At 44.8% G+C, this 24,186-nt stretch overlaps 1 protein-coding gene across 2 annotated transcripts in view; it reads left to right on the top strand.

Moving 5' to 3' along the window:
- The window catches only part of Sh3yl1 (SH3 and SYLF domain containing 1), a 37,348-nt gene extending 17,656 nt beyond the window's left edge, over nt 1–19,692 (top strand). For both annotated transcript variants that reach the window (XM_047521950.1, XM_047521951.1), the window contains 6 exons: nt 4,463–4,575; nt 5,564–5,692; nt 6,811–6,973; nt 7,520–7,598; nt 17,819–17,875; nt 19,275–19,692. In XM_047521950.1, the coding sequence (XP_047377906.1) occupies nt 4,463–4,575; nt 5,564–5,692; nt 6,811–6,973; nt 7,520–7,598; nt 17,819–17,875; nt 19,275–19,465 (732 nt within the window). In that variant the 3' untranslated portion in view covers nt 19,466–19,692. The remainder of the gene's footprint in view (nt 1–4,462; nt 4,576–5,563; nt 5,693–6,810; nt 6,974–7,519; nt 7,599–17,818; nt 17,876–19,274) is intronic.
- The last annotated feature ends 4,494 nt before the right edge of the window (nt 19,693–24,186 follow it).

Raw genomic sequence — 24,186 nt, forward strand, 5'->3', positions numbered from 1 at the left:
TTCTGTGGCCTCCGTCTGCACCCATTGAGTGGGAAACGCTCAGTCTTTGAGGCAACGTCCTCCTTGCCCATAGTCTACCTCTTGATCATGTTCTCTAGTTCTTTGGACATAGTTTGAATGATCTCTGTCTGCTAAATGGGAAAGGCATTTGCTCTTGCTTGCTTTCCTTTTTCCAGGGTTGGGTCACATACTTCTACTTCTTTGCTTGTCTCATGATCTTTCGCTGAGAACCCACATTTTGGGTAACACATCCTCATCACTTGATGACACTTTGGTCAAGGAGCCACATGTGGGATAGCCCATGTGGTTGTCTTATGTGGTACTCGCCTTGCCTGTAGCTATGGTAGTCCTGTGAGGACACTCTGTGATGAGGCTCCAGATGCCTGATACCTGTCAGTTATTTTATAGTAAGGGGGGGCACAGCTAATACTGTGGGCTTGTGCAGTTGGTGGTTCAGCTGGGCTGTCTCGGTGCATTCAGTCCCACTCTCCTGGAAAAGTGTGGGCTTGGGTGCACGGTCAACAGGGCTCCTCCTCGGTCTCTGCGGAGTGTCTGGCTGACTGTTGGCGTCACTCAGGTGTTAGCCTGCTGATGGCTTCATCTTCAACAAATTGCTCCATTGTTCTCATGGAGCTCCAGCTGCTCCTTGCTGTGTCTCCAGAGTCCTCATCTTGCCACAGCACAACACCCTGAACTGTGCTCACTCTGCTCCAATGCAGCTTGCCTCCCAAGAGCTGTGTTCTTGAAGTCTGCATCTATGCCTGGCCAGAATCTTCATGCCGTTGCTCCAGAGCTGGAGACTGGGATAGTGGCGTGCTTCGCCAGGTTGACACTTATGCAACTCTGGGCAGTCACAGCTTTTTGTCTTCTGGGTAGAACTTCTGACAGCAGATAAGCCAGGCCATGTGGGATGGATCCTGTTGCTCCTGAGTAAGCTTCTGCTGCACAGGTGGTGTTGTAGTCAACTTTTTCACCGCTGTGTAAGTGACCTGACCAGAACAACTGTAGAGGAGGAAGAGTTTATTTGGGGGCTCACAGTTTCAGAGGTCTTAGTCCATAGAAGGCCTGCACCATTCCTTGGGGCTCAAGATGAGGCAGGACATCACAGTAGAAGAGTGTGGCAGAGGTCAGCAGATCACAAGTTGATCAGGAAGCAGAGAGAGTCCACTGGCAGATATAAATGTGTAACCCAAAGCCATGCCCCCCAATTCCTACCCTCCAGCCACACCCTATCTCTTCAGTTACACTCAGTTAATCCCTATCAGGGGATTAATTCACTGATTGGGTTAAGACTCTTACAACCCAATTCTTTCTCTTCCAAACCTTCTTGCATTGTGTCATGTGAGCTTTTGGGGGATACCCCACATCCAAACCATGACAGGTAGAGGGGCTGCAGACGCTGACCTGGAATGGAGCTCCTGCAACAGCAAGCTGGAGGCCAGGGTCTGTGTCCTTGTGCCACCCTCCTCCAGAGTGGCCCACCAGCCCAGCCAGACCTTGCTATGTATGTGGCCCCAATGTCACTAGCTGCTGTTGCCTCGGCCAAGTCTGGACAGAGTTCTTGAGTATGCATTCAGAGCTCAGGTTCTGCAGGGTGAGAGTTGAGTCCCGACTCCCTGTTCCTTTGGACATTGAGCGTACTGAGTAACCCTCTGAATGAATGACTGCCCACATCTGGAATAAGGACCAATTGGGGAGGGGAAATTTATTTTGTTAGGCAAGGATTGGTAAAGAGGCATGGTTCTGAGAAGTGAAGGAAATAGTGCCAAGAAGGCCCAACACAGCCTGTCATGGGACCTGTCCCACTGTCTTTTGTACCAAAAGTCAGAGTTCACACTGCATCAGCAATTGTGAGCAATCTTGCTTTCACTGGAGTTTGAAAGAACCACTCAGCTTCTCCTAGGGAGAACTCGAATTCATTCTTCCACCTTCCTGGGGAGGAAGGCCTCTGGGCTACAGCTGAGAGTGGATGCTGTTAGAGGCCAGTGTGTGAAGGACCTGTCACACAAGGAGTAGAAGGTGTTGGGAGAGGCCTCAGGTTTGTCCTGCAGTGAAACTGGACACATGCTGGGAGCAAGGCAAGCTTGGGGCCCACATGGGGCTCTTGGGGAGACTGGCACGGGCTCCTGCCTGTCCAAGAGCAGCTGAGAGAGTGGGGAAAGTAGGGCAGCCCAGCTGTGTTGGTGGGCGGGAGGCTTCCCACAGGGCTGTGCAGGGGCCTGACCTCACGTACCCAAGTCTTCAGCCCAGTGCCTCACAGAGGAAGGCAGACTGGGCTGAAAGACTGCAGCAGGGGCAGAGGGAGGTGGTGCTGGTCTCTAGCAGGCTTCAGAGAACATCCCTCCAGGTTTTCCTGCTGGTGTTGGTTATTTTTAAATCCTTACACTTAAGAATTTATTTAATTGAAAAACTGGCATCTTATTAATTAATGCCTGAGAAACACCTATCGAATTCTCCCATGGCTTCTCACCCTGAGGCAGTGTTGCCCCTGCCCAGTATCCTTGCAGAAACCTGTTCTACTCATTCTGCACTGCAGAAGTAAGCCTGGGGGTGCTGGCACTCACGTGCTGCTAGAGCCATCTGTGGAGCTGTGACCTGGTTCTCTGCCTCGTTAGTGGTATCACCAAAGAACATGGGATCATCTTACTCCCATTTCAAAGGAACCAAACAGAGACAGATAGAAGATTAGAGGTGGATGTTTTTCCTAAGTTGCCTCTCAGAGCTTTGCTGTGCTTAACTGTTCTGATGTGTCCTGAGCAGGACAGGGCAACTGGAGCAGCTGCAAGGTCCTGGGCAGGTGCACACGTTCTGGGTGCAGATGCTGCGTGCGGTGCAAGACCCAAGCCACCTTGTCTGCAAGTGCCTGTGAGGCAGAAGCTGTGATCACTGCTAAAGGGCTTAGCTTTAAGAAAAATGCAGTTCACTCCAAGTCATTCAACAGGCCAATCCGCAGAGATCATCTGTATGTGAAGTAAAAGTAGTGGCCAGCAGGAGCCACAGGAAAGCCTTTTGCATGGGTCAGCAACCTGCTTGTACCAGGAACCCCATCAGGTCCTTTCAAGTACGATCTTTGGTTATAACAGGTCAATTAAAGCATTGATTTGAAAACATTCAGAGAAGAAGATTAAAGAATGGGCAAGTCAACTCCTCTGTCAAGGTTGGCATGACTTCTGTGCTTTTTGAGATATGAGGACCACTCCATGATTCCCACTCATCCTCAAATGGCCTTACAAATGCAGCTACTATGATCATGCCCATGTTACAGAGAGTAGTCCCCCCAAGATCACACTGCCTCCAGCAGCCCAGTACACGTAGCACATGCCTCTGTCCAGAGGCTGTTGCTGAGGCAGGCCTTGCAAGGAAGTCAAGAGTGGGGAGCTGGAGGTTGAAGTCTGAGGCACCCATGTGCTGGGCTGCTGAGGACCTGGAGGGTCCTGGTTCCTTTGATGGGGCATTAACTTTTCTAACCTTGGGCTTTTGCTCAGCAGGACCTGCAGCAAGCAGTGAGCTGGCTTTCATTCTAGCAATGCCCAGTAGTGGGCATTGCTAATGGAAATCTACTTACCCCTGCACCATGAACTTCTGTGGCCAAGCACCCAGCTGAGCATCCCTGGGGGTGGGCATGCAGCCTCCCCAGCAGCACCAAGTGGGAGCTGCCTGGACCTGCCACCACAGCCTTTCTAGGTTCCTGGGTTTGTGTTTTAGTCAGCTTTTTCACTGCTCTGACAAAAAGACCTGACAAGAACAATTAAAGGAGGAAAAGTTTATTTGGGCTCACAGCTTCAGAGATCTCCATCCATAAACACCAACTCCACAGCTCTGGACCCAGAGTGAGGCAGGATATCATTGGGGAAGGATATGGTAGAGGAAAGCATCTCAGGACATGACCACCAGGAAGCAGAGAGGGAGAGCTCCACTCACCAGGGACAAATAAAACCCCAAAGACATACCCAGTGACCTACCTCCTCCAGCCACACCCAGCCTGTCTGGAGTTACCACCCAGTTAACCCACCCAAGGATCAGTGCACTGATTAGGGGAGATCTAATCACCTCGCCTCTGAGCACTCTTAGACTGGCTCAAACATGAACTCTTGAGAGACGCCTCATATGCAAACCATTCCAATTCTCATGAAGAGAGCAGCAGAGGAGATCAGAAGGCACATTGGTCCCTCCCTCCTGCCCCAATTGGCCTGTCCTGGCCTCAGGAGCAGCAGCCTGCAGCCTCCCATGCATGAGTGATGGCATAAACAAGGAATAGAGTGGGGTCCAGTGCTCAGGGCCCTCAGGGCTTGGGTCACCACCTGTGCACTCTGGGCATCTCAGCTCAGAACACTGGCTTCTTCCATACCTGTTCTGTTTGCATGAAATTTTACTACATTACATAGGGTGTTTGAGTTTTAATTAACCTTATTTTAAATGATATTTAGCTTAACTTTTAAAATAAATTGGTTTCACATTTTAGGTATCGGATCTGGTGATAATTCTGAACTATGACAGAGCTGTTGAAGCTTTTGCAAAAGGCGGGAATCTGACACTTGGAGGGAACTGTACTGTGGCTGTTGGGCCATTGGGAAGGTGAGGTTTGTCAAGTGTTTTTAGAATAGATGTCAAAAGGTAAAGACTTAAAAATCACTTTTTTTTTTTTTTTTTGGATTGAGAGGAAATTTGAGTTAAAATGGACAAACTTATGATTTCTGCATCTGCCAGAAATGGTCATCAAGGTCATTGCAAAAACAAAACAAAACAAACAAACAAAAACACCCACAAAGAGCCAGCACAGAACACTCAACTTGAGCTCTGAGGAAGGTAGGGCTGGTGGCAAAGGAGGGAGGACCAGAAGAGAGCCACCTCTTTCTGAGTCCTGAGCACTGGAGGTGGGTGTATTCACAACATTGAAGTTACATATTTATTTTCCTTCTCTGTTGATGAAGCACTATTCTTGGGTTAATTGAGCAATGTAAAAAATTGCATACTTAAGAAATTCACACAGAAAAATCATCTGAAAGGCATGTAGTTTAATGAAAATGATCTAGTGCTAGTTGAATCCAAGCGCTTCAGTTTTTTGGTTTTCTTTTTTTTTTTTTTTTTTTTTTTTTTTTCCACTTAGAATTGCACTCAGGGTACTTTACCACCAAGTTACATTCCCAGCCTTTTTAATTTTTTTTTTTTTTTTTTAATTTTGAAGCAGTGTCTCACTTAAGTTGGTTATGACCTCACTAAGTTGCTGAGGCTGACCTTGAAATTGCTCTTCTCCTTTCTCAACCTCCGAAACCACTGGGGTTACAGGTGTGTGCCACTGCACCAGCTCGTCAGCTCTCGGGAACTGTTTCCATGTGTGGAAGACGTCAGTTGTCTACACACCCTCTGCAGAGCAGGGCTCCTGTCAGGCACCCCCTGGTAGATCTGTCTGTTCTGGTGGCCCTTCTTTCCCTCTAGGCCACCTCAAAGCTGTCTTGGAGCCAACAGGAAGTGACCCTGCGAGAGCCCCTGGAGTGAGGGTCCCAAGGGAGCTCCTCTCCTGCATGCACAGTGCTGTCTGTCATCACAGGCCCATGCTTTTCAGGAACCTGGAAGGAAATGTGGCCCTGAGGAGCTCTGCAGCTGTCTTCACATACTGCAAGTCCAGGGGACTCTTCGCAGGCATCTCTCTAGAAGGGAGCTGTCTGATTGAAAGGAAAGAAACAAACCGCAAGTAAGTTCATGCTGCAGATTGTAACTGATTTAAAGGGTGATAAGAAGGTGATACTTCAAAACTGACACAGCTCTTTATTTTACAGAATACCTGTATATGTTTTCTTAAACATAATGAGATGTGGCTCTAAGCATATATTTTATATTCAAACATTCAAGAGAAAAGTAACATATAGAAAATCTTAAAAAGAAACAGAAGATGAAAACTGTGCATTGCTCCAGTACTAGCATGGCTTACCTTTGCCTTTCTGCCTCCAACATTGTCCTACGCATACTTGTCCTTTGTCCTGTCAAGGAAGGTTGCAACATGATATCTTTTCACCAGCACCCTAAGGATTGTGAGCATCTGCTGATGGCCACACAGCACCCTGTTGGCTGGAGACCCCACCTGGAGTATGTTTGCAAACATCCATGGAGGGTTTAGCATTAACCTTGCAGGTCAAATGAAATGTGCCTCACTGTGAGAGATTTCCTGCTATTACACTCTGCCTTCGCCCTCCCTTCTTATCAAATGGAGATCATTAGCAATTAGAAATACAATTTGGTTTTTAAAAAGGATTATGGGTGAAGGCCGCTTCTCTCACTGGCCGCTGGATAATTTTCCCAACTGCTCCTAGAAATCCAGGTAGGTCCACTTAGGAAACTGAGACTGAAAGCAGACTACTTCCAGAACCCCAGGAAGGCCCAGACCACCAACCTGTGACCCAGGTGGGGCTGGTTGACAGAGCTTCTCCAGGGCCAGGGACAAACCTGCCACTGCAGGGGATGAGAGCATAGCATCCAGCTGCCGTGAGCACAGTAGCACATGGCACATTAGAGTGGCTCAGAGAAGCCGGAAAGTAGTGGTGGTGGGGAGAGTGAAGTTTGTTACTCTGTCCATGTAGATGTGTGTGGTGGATTCTTAAGTAAGTGTGTGCTTTCTGTACCCATGAATGGAGGATGCGGGTCAGAATATCCATGACAGTTGCCTCTGGAGGTGAGTCTGGGGAGAACTACAGAGCTGGAGAGGACGAGGCTGGGGTTGCTGCCTGAAAGGCAACCCACAGCAGCAACAGGCGCACTGCCCCAGAAGAGGTCAGGCCTGCTAAAGTGATGTTCTTAATGGTGCACTCTTCTCAGATTCTATTGCCAGGACGTTCGAGCCTGTGACATCTTATTTGGAGACGTGCCACGGCCTGCACAAGCAGAAGATCTTTATGAGATTCTCGATTCCTTCACTGAAAAGTACCAGAGTGAGGCACAGCGCATCAACGCCAGGAGGGCAGCAAGGGAGCTGCGCAAGGTCCTGGGTCTTCGCTCACGGTTCCTCCTGGGTCTCAGGAATCCCCTCTGCAGAGCCTTCTGTCCCTGGTGTGGGGCCCCATGACCCCCTGACTCCCTGTGTGACTTCACTTGCATGACAGTGAGTGGGAAGGTGTCACATGCCCCTGACATGCCACCGAAGGACCAGACTTCCTGAGGTGGAGAACTGCCAAGCTAGCTGCTGGCACCAAACACCTGCCAGCCAGGCCCATGTCCCCAGGCTCTGTGGGTGTTTCACCATGTCCCGTGACAGCCTTTCAAATGCAGCCTGGCCCCTGTCTCACAGTGCGTGAGGTCACTGCCCTCCCCACAGGAGGCGGGGGCAGGCCGCTGTCCCACCCCTGTCCCACCCCAGGCTTGCTCAGGTGGTCCCTGTACCCAGGAGTGCCTGCCAGCTCCTAGCACACCTCCTCAATAAGTGTATGGGATGAACGTTACTGCTTAGACTTGTTAGACACAAAAGCATTCTGTGCTGCTAAGTGTGAACCAAGTGGTAGAATTATATCTCTATTCTCATTCTTTGTAGGCTAAAGAATTGCCTCCAAAACCGTCCTCAAGACCACAGGGGTCATCTGCAGCAGCCCCGCTAAGCTCCAACTCTCAAAGTAAATACTTTTGTTGCAATTTAAGTACATTATGATTAAGTAATTAATAAGTAGTTTGTTAAGACTTCCAGCAACATTGTTACACTTTACAATCAAATACAAGAAATAATGGTGTTTAAAGAAAAGAGGAAATGTTAGTCTCTTTTGTATCATAAGTTCTCAGCCACTGTGATTTTGAAAACTTCTGTTCTCACTCATAAGATGCTTTCTTAAAGCTACAAAGAGATGTATCATTCGAGTTTTACTATTTATTTTGTCATTTCTTCTGAAATGACTATGCTGCTGATTGGAGCACAGGAGCTCACTGTACTTCCTCACAGTGAGGCTTACTGGTCTGAACACGTAAACTTATCCTGGTGTATATTCTCAAACTTACGTTTTGAATATTACTTTTACCACCCATTCCTGGGATCTCAGGGCCTCCTGAGGTGGTTTTTAAACTAGATGAAGTTTATAAAACATCCAATTTGAGTCTTTACCTCTCTATCAGTCATTTTTATGATAGGCACTCTGGGACTTCTATTTTTCATATACACAAATTATCTGTAAATAGAAATATATTAAAGTTGGTGATCTTTCATGTAATGGGCAATGATTATGTAAGAGACCTGTGCTGCTGTGTTTGGGAGCACAACTCTAAGTTAGATTCTGCCTTTAATGAATTTGATGATGGAAGGAGAGAGACTTGATGTAAAAACGTAACTCCTGCTAATGGGAAGAGGAATAGAAAATGCATTGAAGCTCTGCGGAGGGCAGGAATCTCATTCCCACACTCTTCGGTCATGTGTTACCTCTGTTTTTTCCAGTTTCAGCCCAGCTCCCCGACCTGGGTTCTTGGTATTTCCCACCACAAACACACATCATATACATTCTGCGTCATATGCATTCCCCGTCAGACACACAGTCCACCTGCCACACCTCCACCTTGAGCCTTCCACCTCGCATGTTCCCGGGATATTCCTCTCCTCCCCGCCCCCTGCCACACATATTCTGCCCTCAGGCTTTTCCCCCACCCGCTCTCCCCTGTGTGCTCTCCCAACCTGCGCTCTCCCCCACGTACACACCCACCACGACATTCCCACCACAACATGGTCTTCATAACATTCCTTGCACATCCCTTCCTACTGCTCTTGACTCTGGAGCATTCCCAAGTCTTTGCAAGTCAAGACTGGAAGTTTTCATCCCCATCTTGGTGAAGTCAAACGTCTGTTCATATCACTGCCAGTGTTGGGGAATTAATCATGTATGAGTAGTCTTTTCATCTCCTTGGTCCATTTCTTTCTTTTTATAATTTTTTTTATTCTAATTAGTTATACATGAAACAGAATGCATTTTGGATTCATTGTACATGAATGGAACATAGCTGTCCATTTCTCTGGTTGTACATGATGTAGAGTCATACCATTGGTGCCACATACAAGTACCTATGGTAATGATGTCAATCTCATTCCACCATCTTTCCCATACCCCTCCCCCCTTTCCTCCCCTCACTCCCCTCTGCCCAAGCCAAAGTTACTCCATTCATCCCTGCCTCCCCCATTATGAATCAGTATCCACATATCAGAGAAAACATTTGGCCTTTGGTTTTTTGGGTTTGGCTTATTTTGCTTAGCATGATATTCTCCAAGTCCATCCATTTACCAGCAGATGCCATAATTTCATTCTCCTTTAAGGTGAGTAATATGCCATTATGTATATATACCACATTTTCTTGATCTATTCATCTATTGAAGGGCATCTAGGTTGGTTCCATAGTTAGCTATTATGAATTGAGCTGCTATAAGCAGTGATGTGACTGCCTCACTGCAGTATGCAGATTTTAAATATTTTGGGTATAGACTGAGGACTGGGTTATTTGGGGTTTTTTGTTTGTTTTTGGTGTTAAGTTTTTTGAGTTTATATCATGGAGATTAATGCTCTTGGAATATTTGTTGCCTTCTCAATATTTGAAAATGATTTATATATCAGTGGCTTTATCATTGGGTTGTAGTAGTTTTTTTACATTTATTATGTGTCCTTTGATTTTGTTTTTCATATATCTTACTAATTGAGAGCTTTAATTTTTGTATAAAAATTTGCCTACCATCTAGTTTTTATGAATTTATGTGTTTTAGTTATGGTTATGAAGGTAACCATGTATCTGTATCTGATACACAATTGCGTTCTCCAAGAATTCTTGTGATATTTTTATTTCTAATTCCTGGATACTTATTCTTCCTGTAAATAATTTACCAAGCATTCCCTCCTCTGCCATTTTGCAGTTCTATTTGAAATTATACCATGAATTCATGTTCATGCCACAGTTTTGTAAGCTAATCATAAGTTAATCACCTGGAGACCTGTGTCACCATTTGCCTTGCTGTGCTCTCCCTGGCTGGAACATGGTGCTGTGTGTCCCTGTGGGCCTTCAGGGATCTGTGCCCTTCCGAGGACCGCAGTACACTTTTCCATTTCCAGATCAGTGTGGAGGAAATCACAGTTAGCACACGTTTTGCTGGCCTGACATCTGATCATCCACCCCAAATTGCTTCTAGTCAACTTCTTAAAGCCAGCCCCTTGGCCTGTCTGTCCTGCTCCTGCCCACCAGTGTTACACAGAGGTCAGAGCCAGGATGTGTGGGCTCTCAGGCAACTCAGGGTAGTGTCCAGACCCTAGCTTCCAGAGTTCTGCCCCCAAGCCAGCTACTGAGGCATGGCATACAGGCTCCCTCTGCATCTTCTGCCTTGTCTTCTGTACTTGAAGACGAGAAGCAAACCCCCAAACATTCTGATTCTCACTAAGTGACATTGCCTGCAGCCCTGAGAAGAGAAGGCCAGTCTGAAATACGAACGTATGTCAGTGTCCTGAGCCAGTGGTTCTGGTAGGCAGCAGATCTTCCTTGGAGTGATTTCTGCTGCTTTATGCACAGCAAAATTGAGGAAGGATTTATAATGAAAATAGTAATTCATATTCTCATTATTTAGTAATTATTTTTAAAAATCACATAGCTAGATGTTGCTCCAGGACTCAGGATTCAAGAAGGGGAGGTATTGAGAGACTCAGGACCAGCTTAGAGCCGCCAGGTGAGTCTCTCCCACTGGGTGAGGCTACCTGGACAGGGCATTAGTCCTGGAACGCAGGGAACTTTGTGGAGTAGAGTTGTGCAGTGAGACTCCCCCACTGGAGCCATGAACCCGGACAACCAGGAGCATTATAGAGGAGGGGCCACTCAGCAAGAGGCTTCAGTACAGAGCGAGGGTCCCAGGATGGGTGGCAAGACCAGACCGCAGGCAGCTTCTCGGAGGAGGGGCTGCCAGTGAGACGCTTCGGTGCAGAGCGAGGGTCCCAGGACCAGGCGGTAGTTCCAGACCCCAGGGAACGTCGCAGAGTAGGGCTGCCCAGCGAGAGACTCACTCGCAGGGCAAGGCTCCCTGGCCCAGGAGGTAGGTCCAGACCCCTGGGAACATTGCAGAGGAGGGCTGCCCAGCTCAGGCAGTAGTTCTGGACCAAAAGAAACTTCTCAGAGGAGAGCTGTCCAGCGAGACTTCCCCACCGGGTGAGTCTTCCCTGCCAGGTGAGGCTTTCCCTCCAGGGCGGTAGAACCAGAGACCCAGGCCCAGACCAGCCATGACCCAGCCCGCAGTCTAGTCCCCCTTTTGACCATCAGTCAACAAGTGGAGGTGCATCTGCCCACTAGCAGGGAATATACCCCACCTGAAGGCCACAACCCCTAGAGGGGCAGCTTCCTTGTGGAGCACTGCATTATCAAGTTCCTCCAAGACTTCAGGCTACTGAAGGCGAGGAGGTGAGTTATTAGAAATCTATAGGGACCTATAAGTCAATAGAGGAAATCTGCAATATCTCAGAGTTTCACTACCCAAGGGGTAGATACCTGACCAATATGAGAAAACAAGGGAAGAAAATGTCCCAAACAAACCTAAATGCTACATCAATAAAATCCAATGACAGCATGGCAGAAGAAATGTCAGAAAGGGAGTTCAGAATGTACATAATTAAAATGATCAGAGAAGCAAACAATGAGATGAAAGAGTAAATGCAGGCTTTGAATGATCACACCACTCAACAGTTAAAAGAGCAAATGCAGGAAGCAAAGGATCATTTCAATAAAGGGTTAGAGATACTGAAAAAAAAAAAAAACAAATTCTTGAAATGAAGGAAACAATAAACCAAATTAAAAACTCCATAGAAAGCATAACCAATAAGATAGAACACCTGGAAGACAGAACCTCAGACATTGAAGACAAAATATCTAATCTTGAAAATAAAGTTGACCAAACAGAGAAGATGGTAAGAAATCATGAACAGAATCTACAAGAATTATGGGGTATCATGAAAAGGCCAAATTTAAGAATTATTGGTATTGAGGAAGGCTCAGAGAAACAAACCAAAGGAATGAACAATCTATTCAATGAAATAATATCAGAAAATTTCCTAAATCTGAAAAATGAAATGAAAAATCAATTACAAAAGGCTTATAGGACTCCAAATATACAAAATTACAACAGACCCACACAAAGGCACATTATAATGAAAATGCCTAACATACAAAATAAAGACAGAATTTTAAAGGCCACAAGAGAAAAGAATCAAGTTACGTTCAGTGGGAAACCAATACAGATATCAGCAGATTTTTCAACCCAGACCCTAAAAGCTAGAAGGGCCTGGAACAACATTTTTCAAGCTCTGAAAGAAAACAGATGCCAATCAAGAATCTTGTACCCAGCAAAACTTACCTTCAGATTTGATGATGAAATAAAATCCTTCTGTGATAAACAAAAACTAAAAGAATTTACAAAAAGAAAGCTGGCAATGCAGAACATTCTCAGCAAAATATTCCATGAGGAAGAGATGAAAAACAACGATGTAAATCAGCAAAGGGAGGAGCTACCCTAAAGGAATAGCCAAATAAAGGAGAGACCAAGTCGTGTCAAAAAACAAAAATGAGCCAAATGACCAGGGAATACAAATCATATCTCAATAATAACCCTGAATGTTAATGGCCTGAACTCATCAATCAAAAGACATAGACTAGCAAATTGAATTGAAAAGAAATATCCAACAATATGCTGCCTGCAAGAGACTTATCTCATAGAAGGAGATACCCACAGACTAAAGGTGAAAGGATGGGAAAAAACCTTCCATGCACATGGACTCAGCAAAATAACCAGAGTATCCATTCTCATATCAGATAATATGGACTTCAAGCTAAAGTTAGTCAGAAGGGATAAAGAAGGACATTTCATACTGCTTAAGGGAAGCATAAATCAGCAAGACATAACAATCATAAATATGCCCCAAACAGTGGCTCATCCATGTACGTCAAACAAATCCTTCTCAATTCCAGAAATCAAATGGACCATAACACAATATACTCGGTGATTTTAACACACCTCTCTCCCCATTGGGCAGATCTTCCAAACAAAAATTGAACAAAGAAACCATAAATCTTAATAACACAATCAATAATTTAGACTTAATGGACATTTATAGAATATACCATTCAACAAAGAGCGAATACACTTTCTTCTCAGCAGCACATGGATCCTTCTCTAAAATAGACCATATATTATGCCACAAAGCTACTGTTAGCAAATACAAGAAGACAGAGATACTACCTTTTATTCTATCACATCATAATGGATTGAAATTGAAAATAAATGACAGAATAAAAAAACAAACTACTCCAACACCTGGAGATTAAATAATACGCTATCGAATGATGAATGGATAACAGAAGATATCAGGGGGGAAATAAAAAAATTCTTAGAGGTAAACAAGAACAAGGATACATCATATCAAAATCTCTGGGACACTATGAAAGCAGTTCTTAGAGGAAAATTTATTTCATGGAGCGCATTCAATAAAAGAAGAAAAAATCAACAAATAAACAACCTAACTCTACAGCTCAAAGCCCTAGAAAAAGAACAGAGGAACACCAAAAGTAGTAGAAGACAGGAAATAGTTAAAATCAGAGCTGAAATCAATGAAATTGAAACAATCAAAAAAATTGACAAAATAAAAAGTTGGTTCTTTGAAAAAATAAACAAAATTGATAAACCCTTAGCCACAGTAACAAAGAGAAGGAGAGAGAAAACTCAAATTTCTAAAATTCAGAATGAACAAGGAAATACCACCACAGACATGATTGAAATACAAAACATAATTAGAAGCTATTTTGAAAATCTATACTCCAACAAAATAGAAAATCTCAAAGACATCAACAGGTTTCTAGAGACATATGAATTACCTAAACTGAACCAGGAGGACATACACAATTTAAATAGATCAATTTCAAGTAATGAAATAGAAGAAGTCATCAAAAGCCTACCAACAAAGAAAAGTCCAGGACCACATGGGTTCTCAGCCGAATTCTACAAAACCTTCAATGAAGAGCTCATACCAATACTTCTCAAAGTATTCCATGAAATAGAAGAGGAGGGAACCCTCCAAACTCATTCTATGAAGTCAATATCACCCTGATACCTAAACCAGGAAAGAAAATTTCAGACTACTATCCTTAATGAACATTGAAACAAAAATTCTCAACAAAATTTTAGCAAATCTCATACAAAAATATATTAAAAAGATAGCGCACCACGATCAAGTGGGTTTTATCCCAGGGATGCAAGGTTGGTTCAACATCCGGAAATCAATAAATGTAATTCACCATATCAACAAGACTTAAAGTCAAAAATCACATGATCATTTCAATAGATGCCGAAAAAGCATTTGATAAAATACAGCACCCCTTCATGCTCAAAACACTAGGAAAAATAGGGATAGTGGGAACATTCCTCAACATTGTAAAGGCTGTCTATGCTAAGCCCATGGCCAATATCATTCTAAATGGTGAAAAACTGAAAGCATTCGCCCTAAAAACTGGAACAATGTTTTCACCACTTCTATTCAAAATTGTCCTTGAAACTCTAGCCAGAGCAATTAGACAGACCAAAGAAATTAAAGAGATACGAATAGGAAAAGAAGAACTCAAACTATCCCTATTTGCTGATGACATGATTATATATTTAGAGGAACCAGGAAATTCCACCAGAAAACTTTTAGAACTCATAAGTGAATTCAGTAAAGTAGCACGATATAAGATCAATGCTCATAAATCTAATGCATTTTTATACATAAGTGATGAATCTTCAAAAGAGAAATTAGGAAAACTACCCCATTCACAATAGCCTGGAAAAAAATAAAATACTTGGGAATCAATCTAACAAAAGAGGTGAAAGACCTCTACAATGAGAACTATAGAACACTAAAGAAAGAAATTAAAGAAAACCTTAGAAGATGGAAAGATCTCCCATGTTCTTGGATAGGCAAAATTAATATTGTCAAAATGGCCATACTAACAAAAGTGCAATACAGATTCAATGCAGTTCCAATTAAAATCCCAATGACGTACCTTACAGAAATAGAGCAAGCAATCATGAAATTCATCTGGAAGAATAAGAAACCCAGAATAGCTAAAGCAATCCTTAGCAGGAAGAGTGAAGCACAGGGTATCACAATGCCAGAACTTTAACTATACTACAAAGCAATAGTAACAAAAATGGCATGGTATTGGTACCAAAACAGACAGGTAGATCAATGGTACAGAATGGAGGACATGGATACAAACCCAAATAAATACAATTTTCTCATACTAGACAAAGGGGCCAAAAATATGCAATGGAGAAAAGATGGCCTCTCCAACAAATGGTGCTGGGAAAACTGGAAATCCATATGCAGCAGAATGAAACTAAACCCCTATCTCTCACCCTGCACAAAATTCAACTCAAAATGGATAAAGCACCTTGAAATCTGACCAGAGACCCTGCACCTAGTAGAAGAAAAAGTAGGTCCAAATCTTCAACATGTTGGCTTAGGACCAGACTTCCTTAACAGGACTCCCATAGCACAAGAAATAAAAGCAAGAATCAATAACTGGGATAGATTCAAACTAAAAATCTTTCTCTCAGCAAAGGAAGCAATCAGCAATTTGAAGAGAGAGCCTACAGAGTGGGAGAAAATCTTTGTCACTCATACTTCAGATAGAGCACTAATCTCCAGAATATATAAAGAATTCAAAAAAACTCTACACCAAGAATACAAATAACCCAACCCACAAATGGGCTAAGGAAATGAGCAGTCAGTTCACAGAAGAAGATCTACAAGCAATCAACAAATATATGAAAAAATGTTCAACATCTTTAGTAATAAGTGAAATGCAAATCAAAACTACTCTAAGATTCCATCTCACCCCAATTAGAATGGCGATTATCAAGAATACAAGCAACAACAGGTGTTGGAGAGGATGTGGGGAAAAAGGTACACTCATACCTTGCTGGTGGGGTTGCAAATTAGTGCAACCACTCTGGAAAGCAGTGTGGAGATTCCTTAGAAAACTTGGAATGGACCCACCATTTGACCCAGCTATCCCACTCCTTGGTCTATACCCAAAGGACTTAAAATCAGCATACTACAGAGATACAGCCACATCAATATTCATAGCTGCTCAATTCACAATAGCCAGAGTGTGGAACCAACCTAGATGTCCTTCAGTTGATGAATGGATAAAGAAACTGTGGTGTGTATATATATATATATATATACACACAATGGAATATTACTCAGCCATAAAGAATAATAAAATTATGGCATTTGGAGGCAAATGGATGAAATGAGAGAATATCATGCTAAGTGAGATAAGCCAATCTCAAAAAACCAAAGGACAAATGATCTCGCTGATAAGTGGATGATGACACATAATGGGGATGGGAGGGGGACAAGAATGGAAGGAGGGACTGTATAGAGGGAAAAGAGGGGTGGGAGGGGTGGGAGGAAGGAAAAAATAACAATGAATCAAACACCATAACCCTATGTAAATGTGTGATTACACAAATGGTACGCCTCTAGTTCATGTACAAACAGAGAAACAAGATGTATCCCATTTGTTTACAATAAAAATAAATTTTAAAAAAATCACATAGCTATTTATTACCTAAACAAAAGTTATAATTACATTTTATTATCTACAAATATGTTGCTTGATGATCAATAAATGTGAGCTTTTTAAATAATTCTTTTGGCTTCTGTGTGAGAAGGACTATAAAATAATTCAGTTACAGCGCTATAAATTCCCTCCTTCTAGTTTTCTCTAGTTTTTATATAAACCACTTTTCCTAATGGGGGTGGTAGCACCTGTGGTCCCAGCACCTGGGGGGCTGCAGCAGGAGGATCATGGATCTCAGGGAGTTTAAGGCCAGCCTGGGCAATATAGTGAGGCCTCATCATCAAAAACAAAAAGAACCACCTCAGCACCTGTATCTGTAGAAAAGCCCTCCAAACCATGAATTGATGAGCCCGTGTCATTCCACCAATAAGAAACTGCAATCCTGTGCACGTGAACTAATTTTAAAGTCTCATTCGTCTGTTCAGATGCTTTTCAAATACAACTTTACTTTTATGTTTAGTAAGCTAACAAACTTCAGAATATGCTTAAGATTTTGACCAGTCATCCACAAATAATGATCATAATGATATAACTCAATCTACAAGAAGTTATTTTATAGAAGCCGTCTTGCTTAAAATTTAAAAAGTAAATTTACACACAGATTTTTGTTGTAGGAAATGCTACATGAAAGTACAATACTAACACATTACTATAAAATTTTGAGACAAATAGCATCAAGGTTGAAATGCAATCTGAATTCTGAAGTGAGTGCTATGTGTTCTGATGGAAATGACTTGTTGACCTTCTTGAATAGTAGAATTTGGGTCACTATTGTATACAGATTTCTTACTCAGGGAATCATGAATACTTAAATGATCGATGTGCAAAATATGTTGAAAAGTAACTAAGTTTATTTGACCTTCAGAGGTCAGTTAAAATCGTACAACAGCACAAGTGCACTCTATCTGAAACTGCTCTGGAGGTAAGCCAGCGGGACGGTTGGAAGTCACTGGCATGGGCTGACAGGCCTGTTTCCTAGGTCTTGTCTCTCATGGCTGCTTCCAGAAGTAGGTTTTGTATCACAGGTACCAGATTCTTGGTGTATCTCGTGGGCTTGTTCAGGTGTACCTCTTGATTTGCAGCATGACTGAATAATGGTGTTCCTACCATGTACAGTGTCTTAAGATGACTGAGTGACAAGAGAAGGATTTGGCTTTCTGTGTGCTTTATTATACAGTATGTACGAATTACCTTTCTAAATCGTCCCCCTTTTTTGCAGGTAACAGAAATGAATATAAACTGTATCCTGAGCTTTCCAGCTATCATGAGACAGTTGGTAAGTGACAAAATTATTAAAAGTGACTCATACCCACCTTACAATCAGACTATCTAATCAGTGTGGTAGATTGGGAAATGTCAGAAGCATGTTCCCTCCCCTGTGGTTTTTAGGATGTCCACATTCGTTTCAAAAGTGCTTCATAAGAAGCACTGTGCTTGTGTGCTCCCAGTGGCTTCTAACCTGAGCTCCTGCCTGGGCTCCTGAGGAGTGCCGCCCACTGCCTGTAGTCTCGCCGGCCTACGGAGGACCTTGCTGCCTCCTGAGAAGAGTGCACATTTGGTGATTTTGCATTGCAGCTATCACTATTGCTGTCTCTGTGGGCTTGGGCCCCATGAGTTTCATATTTTTAAGATTTTTTTTTCCTTTCAGATGTTTTGCTATTATTGGGAACTAGTTCATAAGACTTATTAAGATTTTCCGTAGTAAAAATAGCCCTTCAACCCATCTTACTTAAATAATCTTTAGAAGTTTTCCTTGAAAGAATTAAGCAATTATTTATAGAAGTGAGTGGATCACAAATGAATGGTGAGGTCTAGAGAGTCCTGTTATCCTGTACTTCTGTAACTAAGGTCACGAGGTCAACACCCGTGAGGAATTAGCATTTCATGTAAACACAGTGTCGAGGAATGAGGTGCCCAGACTGCCGTCGTGCAGACCCTGTGCGTAGAGTCTCCCCTGGTGAGGCTGGGTGTCGTGCCACCAACTTGATGAGACTAGTGTCGCCCTCAGGACCTCCCTCTCCGCCTCCTCCCTCCCAACCCCTTGCACTGCCGTCCTGCTCCCCCTGCCGTTCTCATGAGGTTCCTCCCCACTCTGCACTCTAGCTTCCACGTGAGAGAAAGCATGTCACACTTGGAGTTTCAGTCAGCTGTTGCGCTGCTGTGACTCAGTGACCCAACCAGCACAGCTGTAGAGGAGGAAAGGTTTACTTGAGGGTCATGGTTTCAGACGTCTTAGTCCACAGAAGGCCAGCTCCACTCCTCAGGGCTCAAGGTGAGGCTGACCATCATGGAGGAAGAGTGTGGCAGAGGGAATTTGGGGGGAACATTCAGGCCATGGCAACGACCATTCCTTTAAAATGGGCAAAGTATGAATAATGTTATTTTATGCGTCATTCAAAATCCAAACAATCATAGCCGTACACGTTTCCTGAACATACACTTGACAATGTATGTGATAGTGTGTAGTGTGACTTATGTGGATTTGGGAAACGTTACTGCCACACACTTGCTCTTTTCAAAGGAGAAAAACTCAAGTTTCGTGGTGTGCATGTTCCATGGACTGCATGCCCGGCAGCAGACCCTAAACCTCGAGTGATTAGCTTCTGTCCTACCTGCATACACTGCTACTTTCCCCTCAAAAGCAAGAATTATCTGAATGCCTTTTCTTGTTTCAGATGGTTCAAATCGGCCTGTAGAAGTGACAGCACTGTATTCTTTTGAAGGGCAGCAGCCGGGAGACTTGAATTTTCAAGCTGGAGACAAAATTACAGTTATATCAAAAACCGATTCACATTTTGATTGGTGGGAAGGAAAGCTTCATGGCCAAACTGGCATTTTTCCAGCCAACTATGTAACCATGAATTAAAGTGTTGTTATTTTCTCCTTTGACAATTACAATTACCAACACACACACGTATATTATTTCTGTCTAGCAGGGTTTACTCTTCATCTAAGCTTTGTTCAATATAGGTTTTAAAATACTTCTTTCCTGAAAAATTTTAATCCAGTGTGCAAGTGATTTCTCTCTATAAATAAAGAGCTGACCCGCGAGTCCTTGCACTGACTTGTGTGCACCACTGAGCATTCAACAGCCATAGTCTGTGTGGTCATGTTCTTTTGTGTCCACTGTCCAACATCAGCAGACATCTTGTCTGACTGGCCCGTGTCACCAGAACTGCCTCAGGGTAGCTGGCGACTGCCTGAAGCATTTAGGACGGTGCTGAGACGGCAGCCGTGCTCGAGTCGGGGGACTGGAGCAACCCCTGAACTTCTGAGCCTTGGCGAAGTTGGGTCCTGTCGGTCGACCACAGTTTGAGGGTCAAACGAGCTGGTGAACATGAAGAGCAGCAGCCCACCCCACCCCCACGGGGCTGTGGAGCCCAGGCGGGGGCACTCGCTCTTTCCTGTGGACACCTGGACCACGTGCTCACCCACCTTTGCCGCAGACTCTGTGCGGGCCCCAAGGGAGGGAGGCTGCCTGCTTGGAAAAGCTGCTCCTCACAAGACCGGGAAGATGGAGAGGTCTGGTCTGCCAGGCTCAGAGTTACCAACTGTAAATTCCCCTGAAATTGTCTTGCAGAAAACTGGTTGCTACCCTGGAGTGGGGGATAACTGTGGTCATTCCTAGGAATGATGGGGCTCACCCGCATGAAGGCCTCAGAAGCACTCTGCCGTCTCCCGCCCTCTCCTGCTGCTCACACTCTCCAAGGTTGGCATAGAAACTAAATTCTTCCCTGGGGCAGGTCATAGAAACTAGAACCATTTTTCTCCAAATCCAGCCATTAAGTCTCAAAGTGTTATTCTAATCTTTCCTCCTTCTCTGACTTTCTGTCTTGGAGCTGGCCATAAAGAAATTATTTTTTATCAGAAATTGTCTGATACGTTATGAGACCTCATGCTAGTGGGTCCAGCCCTGGGTCTGGGAGGAAGGGAAGCTGCACCAGAGGCCAAACAGAGCCTGAGCAGATGGCCTGACTGGGTTCCCTCATCTCTTGCCCTCAGATGGCAGCCTTCTGTGTGGTCACCTGCACAGCTGTCCACTCTCCATTGAACCTAAGCATGAAACTTGAGTTTTCTCTGGGTCTTCATTCCGAGGGCTCCAGTGTAAAACAACGATTAAGTCAGTTTGTTATGCTTCTCTTGTTAAGTTTTCTTTTGGGAAAGCGGTGTTGAGAAAGGGGACCCCTCTGTCCTCTGCTTCTGGGCAGGATCCAGGCGTCGTGAGGATGCAGTCAGTACCTGCCCCCTGCAGAGCATGCCTGGGGCAGTCACCATGGTAAACCCCGTCTGGTGCAGAACGTGCAGCCCCGAGCTGCCTCCACAACCGTGACCTAACAGCTTACCCTAGCTGCTCTGTGCCTCAGTTTCCCACCTTTGGTGACTGCCTAAAGCACTTAGAACAGTACTAAGCATATGGAGGTCAATAAAGTAGCAACTACTGCCTTTCTTTGCATCAGAAAGAGCCCTAACTGATACAATGGCTTAGGCAGTTTTTCCCAACAAGCTTGTGTGGGCTCCTGGGACAAGTCAGGCTGAACTGGGAAGCTCTCCTTTGCTCCACTGGTTGCTGCCTGCGTGTGTAGTGCTGAGCAGCTCGCTGACCACAGAGAGGTCTGCTTCCCTTCAGCTCAGAACACCTCCCTGCAACTAGAGTGCACCAAGGCTGCAGTCCTGCTGGGCTCCAAGTTTCGCTTCCTCGACCTGGGGTGACCAGACCTTCCTCCCTGAAGGAGGGGGCTCCCAGCCCCCTGGCCTAGCACCTGACTGGGAGTCTTGGAGTTCTCACTGGGTCACAGAGGATGGCCCTCCAGGCTGCATGGTGGGTGTCTGCTCTTCAGAGTTTCCTTCTGTCTGGTCAAATGGATACACCCTGAGGGTGACTTCTATCATTGGCCCACAGGTATTTTTGAAGCACCTGTGTTATTCAAGGCAGACTCAGTGAGACTCTCCTGCTGGAAGGGAAGCTCAATAAATTTCTGAAAGACAAAAAACAAGCTATTACAGTGGTTTTAGACACTGACAAATACTATGAAGAAAATAAAATTGCGCAGAGCATGGGACTGGAATGTGGCTCTCCTTGCTGGGCCAGAGTGGCCCCTTCCAGATAGAGACAGACCTGGAAACAGGAGCAGGAAGAAAAAGAGAAGGGAGCACCAAGAGATGCTGTGGGTACCAGCCGTGCATTGCCAAAGGACACCAGCTAGACACAGAGGTTGAGGCAGGTGTAGGTCGTGGGCGACTTCTGTGTTTGCATTCCTTGTGGTAAAGGAATAAATCCTGGGGGTAAATCCTACTAGGAGAATCAATAGGCGAAACCATGCCACTCCAAAATCTTTCGCTGCAATCTCAAGAAAGTTTGTTTGATTTTGTGTTCTGTTCTTGAAGAACTTGTAAGAACTCTGAAAGGTGTAAAACTCTCTAGGAATTGCATGGATTACCCACTTTAGTGCCAAAGATATTCATTACTCATTTGTATGTACCAGTAAATTTCAAAATAACCTGCTTCACTTTGGAAACAACTGACTTTAGGTTGGACAGTTTGAATTTAAACCCTGTTTCTGCTGAGGGTTAGCTGACAACTGCAGCCAACCAGTACTTTTGAGACTCATTTCATCATCTTAGTTCAGAGGTGCAGAGCTGCCAGTGTCCTGGCACAGTCCTCGCACAGGACGGCCACAAGGAAAGCTTATTCACTAAGCTTTATATGGAAATGGAAAGATGTTATATGTTGCTGAATTTAAAAATCAAAGTACAAAATTGTAAGTCATTGCAATTTCATTTTATTTAAAAAATGGGTATATAGCTCAGTTGGTAGAGCACTTGCCTAGCATGCACAAGGCCCTGGGTTCAATCCCCAGCACCACAAAAAATAAATATATAAGACGGGAGGGAAAAAAAGGAAAACAGACTCAAACTGATAGCCAGTTAAAACTGAAGTCTCCACAGTGTGATTGGTGTGCACGTTTATGAATGAGAACAGTTATTTAAAGATAGATAGAAATTGAGCCACCCATGAACCAGGTTTCCCACACTGTGACCCTGTGAGGGAGGAGGCAAGTCTGTGGTCCTGGGAGAGCTGTGGGGACCTCTCAGGCTGCCAGGGTGGAGGAGGGCAGTGGGCAGGCCGCTAGGATCATCTGCCTCACAAAGGCCCAAGGACACACACACTCCCTCCAGCAGGTCTGCAGCCTTCCAGGTCCCTGGACAGCCTCGAAGGCCAGAGACTAGCAATGCCTTGTCCTCTCTTCAGAGGCTTCCTGGCCTCACATGAAAGGGGAAGCTGGAGGAAGCAGAGGCCACAGCCAGAACTCCAGATCGCCTCAGTGCTCAAGAGTCACCCGGGCAACATGGACGACCAGGAGTCCCACGGTGGGCATTTCTCTAAGCCCAGTGCAGCCGTGGGCTGAGCCAGCCCTGCCTCAGGTCCTGTCTAAACAGAGCTTCTTTCCAGCAGAGGATGCAGACACCCACTGGTGGTCCCTGCATATACAGAGTCAGATGGAATGGAGGTGGCTCGGATGAAGCCACTCTGCAGGCCCAGGACTCTGGGGGTGGGGCTTTCAGATTCTAGGGAAACGGTCCAGCTTTCTGACCCCACAGCCCAGCAATCTGCAAAATGCCCTAGGGTTTGCACTTTGGAAGAGACCATGAAAATTTATCTATTCTGCTAAGAAGGAGATCCAGGAAAGAAATGCCTGTTAGAAAATAAGAACAAGATAAAAAGCAAATTGAAGACAAAGAATTACCTTTCATCACTGGGCTCCAATATCAAATGCCACATCTCCTGCCAGAAGATAGCGTATAGGGAAAAACACCACCTTCTGGTTTGGCCCCTGCAGCTGGCACCACACCCAGGGTGTGAAGGCACAGCTCTTATCCCGCCTGCCTCACCCTCTTCACCTTGCGCTGCTGGGTCTTGCTCACTTTCACATGCCTCGCACAACATCCTTCTCCTAAACTGGTGAAAACCCATGTTTAAGCAATTTTGCTACTGCAAATAGCAGCAAGTAGCTGCAGACACACAAACACTGCACTGAACTTATCAGATTTCTTCTTCTTGAATAACAGGAATTAGGGAGACAGGAAATTCAGAGACAAGGAAACCAGTCACTGGTGGCCTAGTACATTTTATAGTCCTGGTACATTTTATAGTCCTATACCACTGACCTACAGCTGGCATGTGGCATTGTCCTCACCCATCCACCCACCCACCCACCATCAGTCTACCCATTCAGCCACCCGCCATCCATCTCTGCACCCATCCATCTACCCTTCCCACCATCCATCCACCAACTATCCACCCAACCTCTATCCACCTACCCACCACCCACCAACCATCCACCATCCACTCACCCATCCATCCATCCACCTACCCATTCAACTACTCACCACCCACCTACCCACCATCCATCCACCTACTCTCCATTCACCCACCTACCCACCCACCCATCATCTACCCACCCACCATCCATCCACCCACCCACCATCAGTCTACCCATTCAGCCACCCGCCATCCATCTCTGCACCCATCCATCTACCCTTCCCACCATCCATCCACCAACTATCCACCCAACCTCTATCCACCTA

Source organism: Sciurus carolinensis, chromosome 13 (genome assembly GCF_902686445.1).
Source record: "Sciurus carolinensis chromosome 13, mSciCar1.2, whole genome shotgun sequence".
Taxonomy (NCBI): Eukaryota; Metazoa; Chordata; class Mammalia; order Rodentia; family Sciuridae; genus Sciurus; species Sciurus carolinensis.